The 21,581-nt window shown below is 39.6% G+C and overlaps 1 protein-coding gene across 1 annotated transcript in view; it reads left to right on the top strand.

Annotated features, from left to right (window-relative positions):
- MGAM (maltase-glucoamylase) overlaps nt 1–21,581 on the top strand; it is a gene marked incomplete at its 5' end in the record, with an annotated part of 64,285 nt that overhangs the window by 18,681 nt on the left and 24,023 nt on the right. Inside the window, 16 exons of the mRNA XM_081102411.1 lie at nt 175–306; nt 455–571; nt 1,413–1,526; nt 3,220–3,304; nt 4,654–4,771; nt 6,542–6,713; nt 7,950–8,066; nt 8,607–8,761; nt 10,121–10,205; nt 11,342–11,398; nt 11,866–11,990; nt 14,567–14,655; nt 15,305–15,354; nt 15,761–15,928; nt 18,686–18,838; nt 19,192–19,392. Of these exons, the coding sequence (XP_080958537.1) occupies nt 175–306; nt 455–571; nt 1,413–1,526; nt 3,220–3,304; nt 4,654–4,771; nt 6,542–6,713; nt 7,950–8,066; nt 8,607–8,761; nt 10,121–10,205; nt 11,342–11,398; nt 11,866–11,990; nt 14,567–14,655; nt 15,305–15,354; nt 15,761–15,928; nt 18,686–18,838; nt 19,192–19,392 (1,938 nt within the window). The remainder of the gene's footprint in view (nt 1–174; nt 307–454; nt 572–1,412; nt 1,527–3,219; nt 3,305–4,653; nt 4,772–6,541; nt 6,714–7,949; nt 8,067–8,606; nt 8,762–10,120; nt 10,206–11,341; nt 11,399–11,865; nt 11,991–14,566; nt 14,656–15,304; nt 15,355–15,760; nt 15,929–18,685; nt 18,839–19,191; nt 19,393–21,581) is intronic.

A 21,581-nucleotide genomic window follows, 5' to 3' on the forward strand; every position in this document is an offset into this window, starting at 1 on the left:
AAATCACCATTGGAAAAAGAACCACTTAGACACCAGGGACTGATTATGTACCCTGTTTAGAGCCCAGCACAGTCTGTGTGTCTCCTGAATAATAACAATGATAATTGAACTGACTCATTTAACAGGGAAATTCCCAGGAACTAAATGGAGGAGTACTTTGTGTTCTTCTTTCAGGACGTTCAGCATGCTGATATTGATTATATGGATGCAAGGAAGGACTTCACTTATAATCCAGTCGATTATAAAGGCTTTCCTGATTTTGCTAAGGATTTGCACAATAACGGACAAAAACTGGTCATCATTGTGGTATGTGCCATCCTCATTTACCCCCAAACCTGGCACTTGCTCTTTCTTGTCATTACACCAGCTCCCCCTCCTTTGTCCCCAATTCCCAGCCCCCTTTAAGTGCCTCTAGTTTAAAGCTTGATCATTAAGGTATTTTTCTTCTTCTTAGGATCCAGCTATCTCCATCAACTCTTCCTCAAGTAATCCCTATGGCCCGTATGACAGGGGTTTAGATATGAAGATATGGATCAATGCTTCAGATGGAGTGACTCCACTCATTGGGGAGGTAACTTAGTGGGGAAGGTGGGGGCTGGCAGAGGGGCTGTGTGTGTGTGTAATTGTTTTGGTTCATGTTTTCAGATATATATGTTAGGACTAAACTTTCCCTGTTCCTTCATCCCCAAATACTTGCCAGCCATCCTAGCTCTTATATTCTCTTCACAGTCAAGTCCCTTTCAACAATAGCCCCCATACTAAATATGCACTTCCTCACCCCCATTCATTCATCAGCTGATTGTAGTCTTACTGCTCTGGCAAATGGTACCAGTTATCCCAATAATTGGCAAATCCATTGGAATTGTTTCATCCCTTTTCTTACTTGATTTCTCGGTAGTATTTGACAAGTATGACTATTTGGTTTTATTGTCCTTGTTTTCCATGAAGGTGTTACCTACTGGTTCATTTCTAATACCTTCGAAGTCCTGCATATGTAGTGTCTGAGGGGAAGTGGATAGGAAAGGGATAGAGAAAAGTAATTGATGGTTAGAACCTACTATTTGTAATGGACCAGTTGACATACATATAGTCCTCCCTCTCATTTATCATTCCTAGAAGTGGGAGTAGAGAAAGTGAGAAGGAAGGGTGAACCAGAGTTGAAAATTAGCAAGGACTTAACCAATTTTTTTAAAAATGAGTTTTTATCATGTGACTGTGTTTGAGTCCTCCTGACACTTATTCTAGGTATTTGGAGTGCTTCACATTCCTGAGAAGAGTTTGTGTCTGAGCCCTTCTGTTGCCTTGATCATATTAGGAATTTCTTTTTCAAAATACTCTCTTTTACTCTATATTCACGTCATTTACTCGGATCAATGTTTTCTTCTTTGTTTATTTTTTTTCTTCTCCTGCAGGTCTGGCCTGGAAAAACTGTGTTTCCTGATTACACCAACCCCAAGTGTGCTGTTTGGTGGTCAAATGAATTTAAGCTTTTCCACAATCAAGTGGAGTTTGATGGAATCTGGATTGTGAGTTCTTAATGTTTTGATTATTTGCTGGCTAATATTCAGATAGTGTATATCTATATAACTGAATCATGGAGCATAGAGGGGAGAGAAGGAGAGGAAAGCCAGTATGGCAGTAATTCTAAGCATTCCCTATTTTTTGTGTGTTTCACACTATTGAGTTGGCTCTGACTTCTAGAGACCCTATGAATGACTGAAGTCCACAGTGTCCTGTCCTCAAGAGCTCTGCTCAGCTCCTGCAGAGTCATGCCAAAGGCTTCTTTTTTATGAGGCAGGCCATCTCATACTTGATCTTCCTCTTTTCCTTTTGCCTTCTATTTTTCCCCCAGCATTAATATGTTTAGCAAAGAATCCTGCCTTCTCATGATGTGTTAGAAACAGGACAGCTTCTGTTCTGTCACTCTTGCCTCCAGTAATGTTTCAGGCTTAATTTGCTCTAGGACCTCCTTATTCATCTTTCTGATGGTCCACAGTATCCACAGAGCTCTCCTTCAGCACTGTATTTCAGCTGAATCAATTCTTTTCTTATCAGCCTTCTCCAATGTCCAACTTTCTCATCCATTCATAGTAATAGGGAATACAAAGATGTGGGTACTTTTACCTTTGGTCTTTAATGCCACATCCTTGCTCATGATGACCTTTCCTAATTCTTCCATTGCTGTCCTTTTGAGTCTCAGCTTTCTCTTGGTTTCTTGGATGCAGTCTCCATTTGAATTGGTGACTGAACCAAGGCAAGCACAATATTTAATAATGTCAGTGTCTTCATTGTCTATGTTAAAGTTGTGTATTTCTTTTGTGGTCATGCTTTTTAACTTCTTGATGTTCAAATTCCCTATTTTTCTATTCCAATAATCTTATCAAAATGTGTAGCTTAGAATCAAAATCAGGTCATTAGGATTAGAAGTAATCTGTTGTTGTTTTTACCCCAAGTCAGCACTTCTTTTACAAATGAATGAACTGAAGTAGAAATAGATCATACTCTTTGTATTGTCACAAGTACATAAATTGTTGAATTATCAGTTCAGGACCTTTTCATTTGGAGATACTGGATAAATTTATCAGAGCCAGAGTACCAGGTGTATGACAAAACTGTGGCTGCAGTAAGGGCAAATGTCTTACATATTGTCAAATAAAAACAAATGTAAAACTACAGATGTTCAGCAAAATTTGGAGAGCTCTAGAGTTGAAGATTTTTTCTTTTTATAAGAGAAATGTAGAAAATTCAAACCATATAGAGAGCTACAAAGATGAAAGCAAAACCCTCTAAAATGATATTGACCAAAGGCATATTTTGGTATCGATCTTTCAGACCCCTCACTTGCACATCCATCGGCACATGTTTGCTCTCTCACTCTCTTTGCTTATGATTGTTTTTTTATATATGTATATTTGTTATGTGTGTATTCATAGCTATATTTGGATATACAGAGAATATATAAGTTTACATATGGTACTGTATAAATTAAGATCTTTTTTCACCTAATGGGTTTGGAAATTTTTTATTTTCTGTGATTATAGACAGCTATAATTTTAAAGGGATTTATAAGGACCATCTCCATGAAATCTTCAATGTATAGAGAAGATAGGAATATCTATTTTTCTCCATGTATATAAGAACCTCTTTAAAAAAGAAATATCTGGGATCATTTTTTTGATTCCTCAAAAAAAGACATAACTTTTAACCTCTGTCTTCTAGGATATGAATGAGCTGTCCAACTTTGTTGATGGTTCACTTTCAGGATGTTCCACAAGCAATCTAAATTATCCTCCATTCATTCCCAGTAAGTCTTAGTAGTTAGTCTAATTAAAGTGGCAATGCATATTTGGTATTTTAATTTCATAAGGATATATATGGACAACTTGGCAAGAGAGTTTGTACATGTGAGTGCATATAGAAAGGAGAATGTGGGTAATATATAAGAAAAACTAAGAAAGAAAATAAAAACACTTCATGCTTTTCTAAAGGAGGCATCAATTCAAAAAGGGGCAATCTATTCATTCTACCTATAGTCTGACCTGTTTCTGGGGGAAGGTCTAGGGAAGTTGGGGTGCAGAAGCTAGAGGCCAGTGGTTAGTCGATGTTGCTCTAGAGTCCACTCCCAAAGGTCAGGACTTACCACAGGGAAACCAGATAATCAGGCTTGGTCTTCAGATAAGGCTCAAGTGTAGTGATATCAAGAGTGTGAAGAACACACCTGAACCATAGGAGAAAAGGAAGCCAGAATGAATGGCTTGGGAGGTCAAAGTCTAAGTCATTGAATATGGTACAAATGAGCTCTGATTGAACTTTGAACACCACTAACTTTGAACAAGGTGTGGCCTTGAAATCCCAGCATTTATTGTAGAGGCTCCCAGACAAAAAGTGTCTTGATTAAGAAAGGAATGAGTTTCTAGAATTATATCATCTTATGAAGACTTCCAGTCTGGTGGGAAAGTAGGAAATTGGAGCAGATGGGTCAGAATCAAATGTTGAAGGGCTTGGATAGGAGGCTAAACAGTTCACACTTTATTCTTTTTGTGAGGAAATCTGCTTATGTTTTAATAAAAGGAAGTATATAATAGTCAAATGGTTTTAGAAGTATTAACCTGGCATTAATATATAATATGGATTAGAAAATCAATAGGTCAGAAGTCAATAAGCCATTAGGAACCTTTTGCAATAGTTAAAATCCAAAGGTCATTTGGATCTGAACCAGGGTGGCACAATCAGAGCAGAAAGGAATAGATGAATGAAAGAGAGATTGGGCAATTGTTCTTTATAATATCTGGTCAATGGAGAGATGGGTTGAGAAATTAATTTATACTTCCATCCGGTATTGATATTTTTGAACCATTTAACTTAGCTGAGTTTGAATAATTCAGATTGAATCTCAAGTCTAACTGAATCGTCTTGTTCCAAATGCCTGCCTCTAGTCACATGAGCACCCAAGTGGGAGGATGTGTATGAGCCAACACAATTTCTTTATACATCAGAGTAACTACCCCTTTGATAGTGAGGAATCTGTGTGATCATTTGCAGGATGGCCACAGTAAATGCTTGCCTGGTGAGAACGATGTCAGCTTTTATGACAGTCGAAGAATAGGGAATGTGCAGTGTAGGCACTCACTCTCTGACCCTTTTTTCTCCCAGGAGTCCTGGATGGGTACCTGTTCTGCAAATCTCTCTGCATGGATGCAGTACAGCACTGGGGCAAGCAGTATGATGTCCACAACCTGTATGGCTACTCTATGGCGATTGCTACAGCAGAGTAAGGATACTGTTGCTATGGACATCAAACATAGCACATTCGTGATCTTGCTAGATACCAGGTGCCAGTGGTTTACTTTTAAGAACTTTGCAAGATAAGTATGGTTATTATTACTGGATGAATGAAGAAACTACCTAGGGAAGAAGGAGTCCCATAAATATTCATGGAAAGTATGAAATAGAAGAATGCATGAATAAATGAAAAGTTGGAAGGAAAAAAGAGAAGTAACTTGACTAAGTTCAAACAGCTAATACATTGTAAAAGCAAAATTTAAGCACATTTATGCATGAATCTAGGTCCATGTATTTTCCTCTCTGCCACACTGTCTAGTTTGGAGGGTGGAGGGTTAGGTAATTAAGACTCCATGTGCTTTGGGGGTCTTAGATGCTGGCTCTGCCTTCTGTGCTGTGTCTGCCTTTGTGTGTGGACTCAAATTCTATAGTGAAGAAAAGGTATTCAGAATTTACTCTTTACTGCAACTATGACAGACCAAAACCACATTCATTCATTAGCAAAGTCATGGTGTGATTTTAGCCTTCTTGAAAGTTGTTAAAAACATTGTAAAGCAAATGTTGTTAAGAATATAACAGATTTCTTATTTTAAAAATATAGATGATACCTATAATAATAAAAGTATAATATGCCAATTAGATTGGATAGCCAAATGACCTTCCAGATGAAGCCAGGGCTGCAAGGGCTGAGGCAAGCTGCTGTGGCTGCGAAGGCCAAGCCCCTTGCACGAATTTTGTGCAGTGGGCCTCTAGTATCTTTATATTTACTTATAAAAATATTCACATAGATACATAATTTTAAAATGTCTTTTCTTATTACAAAACTAGAGGCCCGGCGCACAAAATTTGTGCACTGGGGGGTGGGGGTGTCCCTCAGCCTGGCCTATGCCCTCTTGCAGTCTGGGACCCCTCACTCCTTACTGTCCACCTGTTCTCTGCTCCTTACTGCTCGGCTCACTGCTCCTTACTGCTTGGCTTGCTGCTCCTTAGCACTGCTGTGGAGGTGAGAGAGGCTCCCGCCACCACGGCTGCACTCACCAACCATCAGCCTAGCTTCTGGCTGAGTGGTGCTCCCCTTGTGGGAGCACACTGACCACCAGGGGGCAGCTCCTGCATTGAGCATCTTCCCCCTGGTGGTCAGTGCACATCATAGGGACCGGTCATTCTGGTTGTTCCGCCATAAAGGTCGCTTAGGCTTTTATTATGTAGATTGCGACCAAAGTGTTTCTACTTAAAAAAGAGTTTAAGTCCCAAGAGGGGGTTCCTATGTTCATTTGTGTCTATGTCTAAAATCACAGCTTGTGAAAGACCAATGATTAGGACGGGGTAAAAGTACGTCTACAGTTGTCTGTATAGAAAAGAATACAACAAATAAATAATAGTACAAGAATAGATCTGTGTTTTGCATGTTCACAACTGTAAGCCTACTTTTGCCCCACCCTGTTTATACACAACTATATAAAGTTAAATTTTGCCTTTGTTCCATAAAACTTGTATGCCTATTGTTAGTAGCCTTTTAAAGTCTGCTTTGGAACATCTTGAAAATTATGGAGTTATTGATGTACATAAGAAAACACCTTAAAATAAAACAAAACATAAATATCCTTAATAATTCAGTCTGTGCCATCAGCAACTCTAACTCCACCGGCAGAGAACTAGAAGAGGCAGATGGGGTTTTGACTTCTGAGGCCCTTGGTATATGTTGCTGGGCTGAGACATACTAAGGTTGCACATTGATTCCCACTCTATCTCTTTCTAGAGCTGTCAAGACTGTGTTCCCTAATAAGAGAAGCTTCATTATAACCCGTTCCACCTTCGCGGGATCTGGCAAGTTTGCAGCTCATTGGTTAGGAGACAATGCAGCCACCTGGAATGACCTTCGATGGTCCATTCCTGGCATGCTCGAGTTCAATCTTTTTGGTATCCCAATGGTGAGTTCACATCCCAAGTTCTCTTACGAACCTCAATTTCCAGAAAGCCTCATTTTAGAAAGTTTTCAAATCATAAGACTTCCCTCCCTACCCTCCATGGCCCAGGGATTTCATATCTTGAGAGTATGTGTTTCATCTACACAGTATGGCTCTGATCCCACCACATTCTTCCTTGCATTGTCTTATAAAGATAGAAAGTTCAACCTTGAAGTGATCTCATTGGAACATTTCTTTCTATTCGAGTATAATATACACACATGAAAGTGCACATTCCTGAAGTATACAGTTGATGAATTTCACAAACTGAATACATCCATGTATCCAGCACCTGGGTGAAGAAACAACATTACCAGCACTTTAGAAGTGGCTTTGTCATCTTTTCGTTAAATTCAACATATATATTTATTGAGCTCCTACTATATGCAAGGTATTGAGTTAGGTATGCATGGTGAGGGCAAAGAAAAACATACATATAGTAACAGAAATGCCTCTCTTTCCCCAAAGAGTTTATAATTTAGTAAGAGGAGACATATATAAACAAACAATTATGACAAGCTGGGGTAAGCGTGCCAACAGGGACATATACGTCAACTGTTAAGGGAAATCCTGAGAAAGGACTTAACAAGATTATAAGGAACAAAGGGAGTCAAGAGAAACTTCATGGAAAAGATAGCACTTGAGTTTAACTTTGAAAAGTGGATATAATTTTTCTGACTCATGGGGGGAGGTCATTTTGATGGGTCTGTGAGGGTTGGTGTGTAAGACTAGAATGGTAAGTAATGCTGGAAAGATGGGTTGGAGCCAGGTTTTGTGGAGCTAATAGGATAAGCTGAAAGGAGACTCTGGAAATTTTTGAATTGATGAGTAACAATATCAGGTTTAGGTGTTGGAAAATTAATTCCAATAGCAGTGTGGTCAAAATAATAATATAAACAACATTTCTAGTAACTGTTCATCAAAAAGCTATTGTGTGTCAAGTGTTTTACTTATTTCACTTAGTAAAACCTTCTGTAACTAATTAGTGCCTACTTTACTGGTAAAGTGAGGAAACTGAGGCACAGGAGGGTTAAGTAAGTTACGCAAAGTCACTTGGCAGTAGAGTGGACACAGGATATAAACCAATTCAATCACACCATATTAGCCTTCTCAGCAAGAGGTTAGCAAAGTTTAGTTGAAGTCCCTGGTAGAAAGCAAAGGGGGATGTCCTCCCTTTGAGCTGACTGTGTGTCCTTCCAGGTGGGTGCTGACATATGTGGCTTTGCACTGGATGCCCCTGAGGAGCTCTGCAGGCGGTGGATGCAGCTGGGAGCTTTCTACCCATTTGCCAGGAATCACAATGGCCAAGGCTTCAAGGTAAGTCTCCCAGGATATAGGATGTAAATAAATTTGGCATCTCTTAGGACTGCATCTACGGAATGTGTTGAGCCATCCTTCTACCTGGTGCTCAATCAGGCTAATTTGCACCACTGTTTGCAATCAACCAGGACCTATGATGCACCGTTAAAATGCCCTGTGCCACGCCTCTGCTATTTCTATGCTTCAGTCAAGAAAATGGCGAGTCTGTGAAGGTTTTTATCAAACCTCTGTATACTTTATCAACATTGCTCATATTGTAATGAGAATCAAATGAGGAAATGCTTCAAAATTATTGAACCGGCAGTCTCTCTAGAGAGCACCCCTAAAGAGTGGGTGAAGGGAGCTGAGTTTCAAGGTGAAGAATGGCCACTTACTTGGTGAAATGATCTCTCTTTGCTCAACTGTACTGATCAGAGGCCAAGCTTCCAGGTCTTTCAGGAAGTAAACTCTCGGTTATGATGAATGGGGTCTGGAATTCTCCAGACACTTCTGTTGTGCATGGCCAGCTGACAACTGCAACATCTTCCTTCCTTCCAGGCCCAGGATCCTGCCTCCTTTGGAGCCAACTCTCTGCTGTTGAATTCCTCCAGGCACTACCTTACCATCCGCTACACTCTACTGCCCTATCTGTACACTCTCCTTTATCGCGCTCATAGCCGGGGGGACACCGTGGCCAGGCCCCTTCTGCATGAGTAAGTTCACCTAACCCAAAGGCCTTTTGTTAATGCAACTGATGACATTGACTATATCATCATATATAAGAGTGACAATTGAAACAATTCAAACCCAGGTGGTATTTGCAAGGCTATTGTTGCCTAGATACTATTTAAGTATTACAGCCTATTCTCTTTTGGGACGGAAGCTAGACTAAATGTCATGGGACTGGGGTCTTTGTTCTGTCAGCAACCAGCTCTTTATCTTAGACAAGTCATTTTAGTTCTTTTATCCTTAGTTTCTTTAATCTTTTTTTTTTAAATATATTTTATTGATTTTTTACAGAGAGGAAGGGAGAGGGATAGAGAGTCAGAAACATCGATGAGAGAGAAACATCGACCAGCTGCCTCCTGCACACCTCCTACTGGGGATGTGCCCGCAACCCATGTACATGCCCTTGACCGGAATCGAACCTGGGACCCTTCAGTCCGCAGGCCGACGCTCTATCCACTGAGCCAAACCGGTTTTGGCTCTTTAATCTTAATTTAAAGGATTTGGTAGCTTGAACTTGATGGTCTCTGTTATAACTCACTATGTTCAGGCTCTAGGACTTAAGAGGCTTTCCTTATCAAAATATAGTTAATGTCCTTATGTGTCTGACATTTTAGGCCCTCAAGCACATATCTGCTTTATTATATATTCACTAGAGGCCCGATGCATGAAATTTGTACAAGAGTAGGCCTTCCTTCCCCCGGTTGCCGGCACCAGCTTCCCTCTGGCACCCGGGACCTGGGCTTCCCTCCCACACCCAGGACCCGGGCTTCCCTCTGGCCGCTGGCAGGCACCTGGGATTCAGGCTTCCCTCACAGCCCCGGCTTCATCCAGAAGGTCGTCCAGAAGGATGTCCAGTTTAATTAGCATATTATATTTTTATTATTATAGATTATTTGGGGTAAGTTTTTGCCATCTCCTGGAATTCTCTGTTAAAAGGCAGCTAATAAGAGAGAAAAAGAGTAAAATTGTAATTATCTTCTATTTTTTGTGACCAGATCCAGTTTCTTTTTGATGGTCAGCTGAACTTTTAAAATGTACAACTTACTTTACTTATTTCTTTATAAGGGAGATATGGCAATTAGAATTCGGCCTTGAACCTGCCTAAGCCTAGCATAGATACCGGAACAGGAATGTCTGTTTAACCTGGGGAGAGATTAGGAGGGTACATGGGCTACAGGAAGCAGATCTCTCTTCAGGATTGGGGAGGTGGGAGTTGAATAGGCATCATAGAAAAATTGGGGGAGTTTGCCCTGGGAGGGAACCTGCATGTTTTGGACAGGCTGAGGGGAGAACTTCCAGGAAGCATTGGCTCACATCTCAGCAAACGTCTCTCCAATCTCCAGGTTCTATGCGGACAGTAACACTTGGGATGTGCACCAACAGTTTCTATGGGGGCCTGGCCTCCTCATCACTCCGGTTCTGGATGAGGTATGTGTTCCCATAGAGACACACTGGTGGTGTCAGCTTCTGTTCCTGCAGCCCTCTCCTTGGAACCATTTCTCTTCTCTTTATTCCAAACCCATTTCCAACATGTGTGACTGAGTCAGGCTTGATGACAATGTGCTGGGGAGGTTGTATATCTGATACTTTCACATTTTCTTTCCTCTAGTAATCTTTTTTCTGACCAAGTTCTCAACCAGTGTAGAAGCATCTACTGGCAACTCTGGGTTTAAGAATGGTCCTATTTGTTGTCAGATCATCAGAGCAGATCAGTACTTGTTCTGTGAAGTAGAGGCAGAAGGGTGTAATGGCCCAGGATCACTCTAAAGTCCGGGGCACAGGGTGGAGGGAGTCAATGGGGGAAGAAGGGGTACATCTGTAATAATTCCAAAAATAAAGATAAATTAAAAAAATAAAGTTAGGCTGATGAATGTGAGATTGTTGCCTGCGCCACTTAGTACCAATGTGATCTAGGTATGTCATCATGCTAGTTCCTTAGCTGTAAAGTGAGATAATAATAATCCCCATCACTGGGGACTGTTGTGAAGTGTGAATGAGATAACCAATGTAAAGCTGGAATTTTTACCACAACATGTTTCAATATTGTCATTATTCTTTTCTTTTAAATATATTTTATTGATTTTTTACAGAGAGGAAGGGAGAGAGATAGAGAGTTAGAAACATCGATGAAAGGAGCTCCAGTGGCGCAATCGGTTAGCGTGCGGTACTTATAAGAAACATCGATGAGAGAGGAACATCGATCAGCTGCCTCCTGCACATCTCCTACTGGGGATGTGCCCGCAACCCAGGTACATGCCCTTGACCGGAATCGAACCTGGGACTTTTCAGTCCGCAAGCCGACGCTCTATCCACTGAGCCAAACCGGTTTCGGCAGTTGTCATTATTCTTAATGTGGTTCCACTTAGGATTTTTTCTTGTTGTTGCTCAGTTATTGCCTTTATTATTCCCATTAGAAGAAAGGCATGATTCGATAACAAGGCCAAGAAATGTCATTTATGCACTCTCGATATATGGTAAAGAAGTTCCCTAGGGAATGCTAGGAAATGTATTTGATCCCTTTCAGAGGCTGGGCCATGAAGAAGTATATTTTGTTTTCATTTCAGGGTGCAGAAAAAGTGATGGCTTATGTGCCTGATGCTGTCTGGTATGATTATGAGACTGTAAGTAGCACTCACTTTTCTTAAACTTTTCAAGACCACAGCTGCAGCTGTGTAGACAAGAAAGGAGTGTTTCTGTAATGTCTTCTGTAATTTCAGCCGAGTCAATGAAATGAGCCTAAGTGACTTAATGTCAGTCAGGATGAAATCCGATAAAAACTCAAGTAGAATGTCTCATAGGCAAATGCTGGAAGGGCCAAAGGACAATTTGAGTTTGGTCATGAGTTAGAGCTATTCATTCATATAATATATATCAAATAGCCTCAACATGGCATACACGTGCCCCCAAAAACCAATTGATGACAAAACCTGTTGTGTTTGACTTTTCCCCTTCTCTTGTTTGATTGTCCGACTAGACAGTAATTCAGCTAGGTGGTAAAGGAGAGAGCCAAGATAATTCAGCACAGGGATGAAAGCTGGAGGTGAATGTCCCATCATGGCAATGTGATTGATTTGTCTTCATGCTTCAGGGGAGCCAAGTAAGATGGAGGAAGCAGAAAGTGGAAATGCAACTTCCTGGAGACAAAATTGGACTTCACCTTCGAGGAGGCTACATCTTCCCCACCCAACAGCCAGCCACAACCACTGTTGCCAGGTACAGCATGACTGAGTTTCCTTTGAGGGGCAGGCTGACAAAGCTGGTCATTTCTGTGCCCATCTGTTCCCATGTAGAAGATGCTGACACATCATGTTGAGGGTGGGGAGTGGGGAGGAAGATGCTCTAGTGTGTGTGGTGTATGTATGTGTGATTGGTCATTAAACTCTGCCCCTAGGCCTCTTCTGAGGAAGCTGTGATTTAGAACTGCATCCAGATAGATTTGGAAAGACCTTAAACCAGTGGTTCTCAACCTTCTGGCCCTTTAAATACAGTTCCTCATGTTGTGACCCAATCATAAAATTATTTTCGTTGCTACTTCATAACTGTAATGTTGCTACTGTTATGAATCGTAATGTAAATATCTGATATGCAGGATGGTCTTAGGCGACCCCTGTGAAAGGGTCGTTTGACCACCAAAGGGATCGCAACCCACAGGTTGAGAACCGCTGCCTTAAACCCTAATCTTCCTAAACCCCCTTGAGAGAGAATATTTTTTTAAAAATCCTCTACCCAGTCATTCTGTAGGTTTTAATTGATATTTCCAAAGTGAAGTTCTCAACCGGTTGCTCCCCTGCTTAGAGCAAATTCTTTCATTAGTAGGGCATTCAAGGCTAGTCACAATCCGGTTCCAAGTTACTTAATAATTGTGCCTCTGGGTGTACATTAGCTCATACCTGTAGACCACCATCCTGAAAATCTTGCTATTCTCCAAACATACCCTTCTATTTTCCTGCATTTGGGCTTAAGCACTTATTATCTTTTCCAACATTCTTTGCCTGGTATGTTCTTTTTTTTCAAATTAAATTTATTGGGTGACATTGGTTAATAAAATTATATAGGTTTTAAATGTACCACTCTTTGATACATCATCTGTATATTATATTGTGTGTTCACAACCTCAAGTCAAATTTTCCATCACCATACATTTGACCCCCTCTACCCTTCATAACCTCTCCCACACCCTTTCCTCTGGGAACCACTATAGTGTTGTCTGTGTCTATGAGTTGTTGTTTGTTTGTCTTGTGTGTTCACTTGTTGCTTTCAGTTTTATATCCCACATTTGAGTGAAATCATATAATTCTTGACTTTTTCTATCTGACTTATTTCACTTAGCATGATATTCTCAAGATTCTAACATTCTTTGTCTAGTGTGTTCTTAATAATCCTTCAAATTAAACTCAGATTTTATCTGCAGGAAATGTTTCCCAACTCTTCCAGCAAAGGGAATGCTGCCACTTCCAACTTTCTGGTCATATGTTATATTTTTTTGGTGTTTAGCTGATTTTTTTTCTTTCCTCCTTAATATTGTTAAATATGCCAATCATAGTTATTTTATACTTTTTACCTGAAAATACAATTATTTAAAGTCATTAGTGGAATCAAAATCAATAGTTGTTTTTGCCAATTTCTTTTATGCTGGCATATTATCTTGTATGATTAGTTGTTTTTGTTTTTCAAATGTGGTGATCTTAAAATTCCAAATGTGGGTCTCATTCTTCTAGAGATGATTTGCTTTCTCTTTGATTGCAAGCCAGGGCTGCTGTCCTGGATCATATTAGCTCCCTGCAGGGACCATGGGTTGTATTTTATCTAGGATCAAGCAGTATTTTAGTGGGTGGGTCCTTCAGAATGTTTGGTATCCTCTAGAATATCCACCACACTGCTAGAAGTGTCATTCTGGACTCCTATAAGTATTTTAACTTTTGTGTCACACTTTACTTTCTGCTTTGATTATTTGGTGAATACATTTAATATTTCCTACAATATTTAAGGTCGTCAATGAGTGTCTGTTCATCTTTGTATCCCTTAGACTTCCTAGCAAATGAAAACTACTCAACATATGCATGTTAGATGGAAGCAGGTGATTTTGTTGATAATGGGATCCAGCTTGCATAGGGCATAGTGGAAGGCTAAGCTGTGAGAATACAATAGACTGTGAGGTCAGTGAGGGATGAAACATGATCAGAAAATTGGGAGGTAGATTATGTCCATCTGTTTCACCAACTTACTGAGTAGTGTTTTGTGTTTCTTATTCATAATTATAAAGCAGATAATTGGAATGTTTTCTTTTACTCTCAAAAAAAACTAATAATAAATAATAAAATTAGGAAAGGTGTCATTTTATAGATAGACCTTATTGTGTTTTATTGCTTTCTGAGTGAAAATAGTTCTCTGGCAGGGAAAAAATGTATCCCGCAGCCACAATTAATACTTCTTCTGCATGTAACATCTCTTAAGTGATTAGGCTGAACCAGTTATTGTCTAGGATTGCTGTGTTTTCTAATAGTTTGTATTCTAAATAATACTTGCATTGGTAGTTTTTATTGCAGTTACTGTGTGATTCTGGTGCTTAAATTTTTTGCCTCCTACCATAGGTGTTTATTGCTAATGTTTGGGGCAATGATTCTAGAGAGGGATGCACCTGTTGATTTTGTCTTTGTGCCTGAAGAAAAGCAGAGCAGTCTGATGCTAAGATCCTTTTCCATCTGAATCTGATAGTCATCCTCAATTTATCTGACAAAATTCTTTGAGTTTTAAGTCTTGGTCTCTTAAATAAATATCTTCTCCTACAGTCGACGGAACCCTCTTGGTCTTATCATTGCCCTAGATGACAAAAAAGAAGCAAGAGGTGAACTTTTCTGGGATGATGGGGAAACGAAAGGTGAGCCAATGTCACTATTTATGAACCTGCATCTTTGAGCTACCCCTCTGGTCATTCAGCTGGGGGAGATATCTCACCAGGCACAGTAGCATTCATCACTGGAGAGAAGAGTTTTGTTTTAGTAGCACTGTTTATGGTAGGTGGACCACTGATGGAGGAAAAACACATTTCTACCTTGTAGAATTCTCCCATTGGCCAGCAGTATTCACAGGCTCTCATTTTATTGTCAATGGGAACCTGCAAGATGTTTTTAACACCATTCCTGCCATTTAATGTGGACATCTTCCCCCAAAATACTACTGAACAAATGTTGATCGTATGAAAAAACATAACCAGTGAAAAGGCAGTGAAAATCTAGCTATGTGTCTATATCTAGTTTCTTAGCACATTTTTCTGTCTCCAATATACTAACGACTCTTGAGGCTTGAGCTTAGGAAATAGACTCACTTAAGGAATATTCCTTGGAAGCACATGAAAGGGAACCTTTTCAAGGTTAAAGGAGAAAGGAAAAGGGAAAACAGTGGCTTGGCCTTGGAGACTGTCTATAATCTTGTCCTTCTCAAGATGTAGCTTCAAAGACAGCCAGAGTAAAAACTGTTCTCCTGTGGTGGGCAGATCAGAGTCTGACTCGTCTTTCTCTCACTTTCAGATACTGTGGCCAATAATATTTATATCTTATGTGAGTTTTCTGTCACCCAAGTAAGTAGCATATTTTTGTGAATCTTAAGTGTGGGCTTTTGTTGGTCCACAAGACTCATGTGTGTTTGTGTATGTGTGTAATTATACTTGTAGCTTCATATGCATTTATGGTATAGGTGAGCACATTCTCCTAATAACTGAATCAATCATGTTAGTTAGAAGGAGGCAATGAAATGAATAAATCAAAGCAGCCAGTTTTTTAATAGTAATTATTAAAAATCTCTCTTTCTTTCTCTCTTCCTCCTCAGGGAGTATCAAAATACATTTGTACTAATTAAGCACAGATGAGTAGAGATAGCTAAGAGACATTCAAATCCATTTTGGGTATCTGATCTAGGATGGAATATTTGAGTGACTTGAGAAACTGTGTTTTATAGTTAGATCTTTGTGCTTAATTGTTTTGCAGAACCGCTTGGATGTGAAGATTTTGCAGTCAACCTACAAAGACCCTAATAATTTAGTATTTAAAGAGATTAAAATCCTTGGGACCCAAAAACCTAACAACATTGTAGTGAAACACAACGGTGTACCAACTCAGGTTTCTCCTAAAGTCACTTATGATCCTAACCGACAGGTAAAAATCCCTTTGGTTGAGACAGTTTATCAAGAATTCTTCACAGCTCATGGTGTTCCTTCTTACCAAGGTTGAATGGGTCCTAAAGGACCAAAGTACACTGAGGCTTGGAGTGGAAAGTCAGAGGGTTAGGAGAGAAAAAAAATGAGGAGTGGAATGAATGAGGGAGTTGCTGGGAAACTGGGATAAAGGCAAATAGTCTTTTCATCCTTACTCCCCCACTGGCCCCAGCCTTCTGTTCTCTCTGGGACAGAAGAAGTGTGGGGAACAGAAATAGAGGAAAAGTAGATCTGAAAGCTGTTGGCTGATGCTAGAAAGGTAAAGAAGGGAGAGGGTCCCCATTAATGAAAAATTTGAAAAGAGGTGTTTTTTTTTTTAACTGTATTGAAATATATTAGTATAAATTCTCACTACAACACATACATTTTTAGAAAAAATTTTAAGTCAAAGAATTTGACAAGTCTAGGTAATTAATGGCTTCTTATTTGGTTAGATGATAACAATAAAATAACTTTTCATCAGTTGTGATAAGATATGATGCTCCTGAGTAGTTGTAATCATTTCCTCTGATATTTTAACACTAGAGGCCTGATGCACGAAATTCGTGTAAGGGGCTTGGCCCCTGCTGCAGTGGCGGCTGGGGGCCTCTGCTGCCTCTGCCTTGGCCCCCGCCGGCGCGGGGATGTCCAGTCTAATTAGCATATTACACTTTTATTACTATAGATTATGAGGGACCCTTTCCTCAAATACTTCTTACTATAGGTATGATCTGGGATTGGGAGCTACTGGGTTAGCATGTTTCTGAGGTACCTTCCAAACTTAAGAAAATAAGTAAATTTAGTTTTCTATTATAATGATATATCAGTGACATTTGACATTTTGTCCTGATAATATCCATTGAGGATGCATACATCATAAAGTTAGAAGTAGTATTACATTTTTGTTGGTGAGTACAGAAAAGTGCAAGCCATTTGACAGATTCACATATGAAAACAAATTCAATACATGTTTGTTAAATAGATTAATTAATATAAGGCCAAAGGGGCTCTTTAACTATTTCAATTTGATTTGTGAAGAGACACAATATATACATATGAAACTATTGGGATGGGGACAGGCAACCCAAACTAACATATGCAAAGTGTTAACTTATTCTAACTCAGTGTTCAAAGCTTAATGGAATATTGAACAAAGTCCTTGCAGAATATAGGGCTGGAGCTGGACTTTGAAAGACGATGCATCAGCTAGAGATTCATTTGGCTGCAAGTGTCAGGAGACTCAGCCAAATGGTGGTTTAAACAAGTTGGATTTTTCCCTTATGCAGTAAGAACTTTAGAAAGAGGTCAGTTGCTGGCATTGATTCAGTGGCTCAAGGTTGTCAGGGTTGATATTTTTTTCTTCTCTTATGATTGGAAGTGCCTCCTGCTTAATTCCAGTCACTATGGCCTTGCTTTAGTATGAATAAAAAGAGGAAGCAGGAAAAAAAGAAGCAGTCCCTTAAATCAAGAAACAAAAGCTTGGCTCAAAATTTACCCATTAATGGCCACAGCTTTAATTCTTAAGTGGGAACTTTAGTATTCTAAACTGAAATAGTAAGAGGATAACTTTTATGTAGGGCAGGCAACTAGCAGTTCATTCCACAGATGAGCATTTGTGAGGATAAAACATTCAAGGTTGAGATGTCAGAATGAGCCAATCTAAGGATGGCCTTGTATTAGTAAGAGGTTAGCCTTTCATTAGTCTGTGCATATTGTATAACTAGAACAGGTAGGATTCACTTTTGGAAGGAGATCAGTCTGGACAGATAACTAATGGTCAGATTTTGGAAGGTCTTAGTGCCAAACGAGAAGGATCTGATCTAATGTCAAAAGGTCGCTTATTGACCCTCTACTCAATGTTGAAGAGACTTGTCGTGGAGGGGGATGGGATTCGTAGTCCAGGGAAGTGCAAGATGAATTTGGCCTGAGAAGAGGCTGGAAGAAGGATGATAATCCTTAGAATGTAATTTTATAGCTCTGGACAAATGTGAACTTTCTCTAAGGAAATTGCTAAAGAAGAGACAATATAACAGTATATAGAAAAATGTTAGATATTTGAATTAGAAAGTGGGATTTTTAAAAGTTTTCAAGTTTTGAGGCTTTGGCCTGCAGAAATGAAGAGGTTGGGGTGTTAGAAATAGAAGGAAATGGAATGATTTTGCCAATTCACCAATTTTGCAATTGATGAAACAGACCCAAGGAATTGAAATACTTTGTCTAAGTTTCCACAGCAGAATGGAGATGAGAACCCAGGCCATGTTATTCTTGTTCCTTTGTTCTTGCCATCAGTCTAGACCACGGGGGGACACTGGTTTGGGGGAAAGAGGGCAAGAAGGTAAACTAAATTTGGAATGACACTTGTGCTTGTGTGTGTTATGCTACAAGGGGAAGTGCAGAAGCAAGCCTTCCTGACAAAACAAGGAAGAGGAAGCAGGTGAGGGAAGGAAAGAAAGGAGTGATTACAGAAGATTTTATTTTATCAAATTCTTTTCAAAATGTTATATACAAGATTGACATAGAGTTGTGACATCTGCCCTGTTGCCATTGGGTGGTTCCTGCTCCCACTCCCCATATAGTTCTCTCCATAGAGGCTCCAGTGGTATGTCACTTGGATTATTCAGTCTGGTATGATTTCTATTCCTCTCCCCAAAGAAGTTTCAGATTTTGCAAGGCCTATGTCCTGAGGGTAAATTTCCTTGTCACTTCCCCATTCCCACAGGTTGCCCTTATCACAGGACTTGATCTTGTCCTGGGAGAAGCATACACTGTGGAATGGAACCTGGTGACGGAGGATGTAGAAAAAATAGACTGCTATCCTGATGAGGATGGTGCTTCTGAAGCAAAGTGCATTGCCCGTGGCTGTGCCTGGGAGGTAAAAATGCTGATGGTGTTATCATAATTAAATTTCTCTACATTTAACCTACAATTTCATGAGCATAGCACCAGTACCTATGTGATTACTTAAAATCCACAGAAAGAAAGGACTTCCAAAGGAAACTGGGTTTTTATCTGGATATGAAGAGTAGGTAGGGATAGGAGTGAAAATTATTTTTAAAAAAATATTTTACATGGAGACCAGGAATTTAAACTTGTATCACAACCAAAGAGCACATAGGGAAATAAGTGATAGTCTGGCTGTATCTCCCTGTAAATTACCTTTTCCAGCCCCTTTGTATTGATAATCCCAGAACCACATGCTGAGCTGACTTTGTCTTTACTTCTCAGGCAACCACTTCCCCAGGAGTCCCTTTTTGCTATTTCACCAATGATCTATATTCTGTTGATGATATTCAGTATAACTCACATGGGGCCACAGCTGTCATCTCCTTAAAGTCTTCTCTTTACGCCAACGCTTTGCCCTCAACACCCGTGAACACCCTCCGTGTGAATGTGACCTACCACAAGAATGACATGCTGCAGTTTAAGGTACGTGTTCACAGACTGTCTATCAAGTACTGACTAGCACTTTTCAGTTCCATCAGTTTTTGCTAGTCAAGGTTACAGAACACTAAAATAAGTTCACTCTTCTAGGTTAACCATGCTATCTTATACTAGGTCATTATCCTAAGAGCAGTGAGAAACCAGTGATGGCACAGGGAGACCTGTTCTAATTTGCATTTTGAAAAGATTGTTCTGTTTACTGAAAGGACAAGAGTGAAAAGGAGAGACAAACTAGGAGGTTACCAGTTAGGTAATCCAGATGAGGGCTGGAGCTTGGTCATAGTACAGGAAGGAGATGGGGAACAGTGGACATCTTTGAGAGATGAGAAGATAGTGTTACAGGTTCTGGTGATAATTACAAGTAGGTAATGACAAGAGGGAAGAACCAAGAATGATTGCCATTTTGCTAGCCTGCATCTCTATATGAAGTATGGCAATATTAACCGTAGTGGAAACTCTGAAAAGGTTTGAGCTTAGGCAAAATCAGATGATGAGTTCAGTTTTGGATATTGAGTTTGGAATACCTGTGAAATAGACATGAAAATGAAGTGATCTCTCTTTTCTATGATTTATTACATCTAAGGACTAGTGATGGACTGTTTTATGTATATTTCTATATTGCATTGTGAGTGTCTGAAAGACAGGAAATGTCCTTTTATCTTTGTGTTTCTGAAATCTAACACCGAGCCCAGTAGGTAGTCAGCACTTAGATGTTCATCGAGAGAATAAATGAAAAACATCAGGCTTCACCTGACAGGTTGTTCACAATCTAATATCAACCTGGACTCTGAGTTCTTGTACATCTTATAATATAAGGATGAGGCTTTTATATTCCTGTCCTCACCATAGACCTGGTGGCATTTGATAGGCACCTAATGGGTTTGAAATAAATGAACTTGCTTAGGTTTCCAGCTTTAACTCTTTGCCAGTCTACTTCCTGATCACAGTAACTCTCTCCAAAATATTTGCCTCTTTCTGACCTTGCTTTAATACTCAGTGCCTTTGCACTTATTTCTCTACCAGAAATGACTTGATCTCCTTTATGTGCTGAGTTAATGGCTATAAAGCTTTTAAGACTCAGTCTGTATTTTCTCTGTGAAATCCACTCTGTGAAATCCACTCAGTCTCCCTGGAAGTGTTAGGTATTTCCTTCCCTTCAGTGTCACAACACTTCCGCAAAGCTCTACATTAGCATATTATCACCCAAGTGTTGTGGGTACATTTCTTTTACCTCCCATTAGCATGTGAATTTCTTTCTTTTTTCAAATTTATCTTTATTGTTGAAAGTATTATAGATATCCCCCTTTTTTACCCCATTGACCCCCTTCATTCCTTCCTGCCCGCCCCCACCTCAGGCCTTCACCACACTATTGTCTGCATCTGTGGTTATGCATATATGTATATAAGTTCTTTAATTAATCTCTTCCTCCCCCTTTCCCTCTGAGATTCTTCACTCTGTTCCATGTCTCTGGATCTATTTTGTTCGTCAGTTTATTTTGTTCATTAGATCCCATATCATATAAGTGAGATCATGTAATAATGGTCTTTCTCGTACTGGCTTAGCATGTGAATTTCTTAAAAACAATAATGTGTCTTATGCAGTTTAGTTATTCCTAGTATCTAGTACAGTATAACTAGGAATATATTAGATACTCAGTGAATCAATTTTTAGCGAGGATATCTGTTTTATTTAACCAAGTAGAGTGTGTGTGTGTGTGTGTGTGTGTGTGTGTGTGTGTGTATATATATATATATATATATATATATATATATATATATATTTTTTTTTTTTTTTGATTTTTTACAGAGAGGAAGGGAAAAGGAAAGTGATAGAGAGTTAGAAACATTGATGAGAGAGAAACATCGATTCAGCTGCCTCTTGCACACCCTACTGGGGATGTGCCAGCAACCAAAGTACATGCCCTTGACCAGAAGCGAACCCGGGACCCTTCAGTCCGCAGGCCGACGCTCTATGAACTGAGCCAAACCGGTCAGGGCGAGTTTATATTTTTTAGGGGCAGTTCAATTCAGAAAAGTTTTCAGGTATTCACATAGACTCATACCCCTACACATAAACTAATAAAACATATAATCATAAACCACATTGATTCTACACTGATTTTCCAGGATAGCACCAATGTCAAAGTGAATGTGTTGTTGTAATAGAAGCCTTA

The sequence above is a fragment of the Myotis nattereri genome (assembly GCF_964212035.1).
Source record: "Myotis nattereri genome assembly, chromosome: 11".
Taxonomy (NCBI): Eukaryota; Metazoa; Chordata; class Mammalia; order Chiroptera; family Vespertilionidae; genus Myotis; species Myotis nattereri.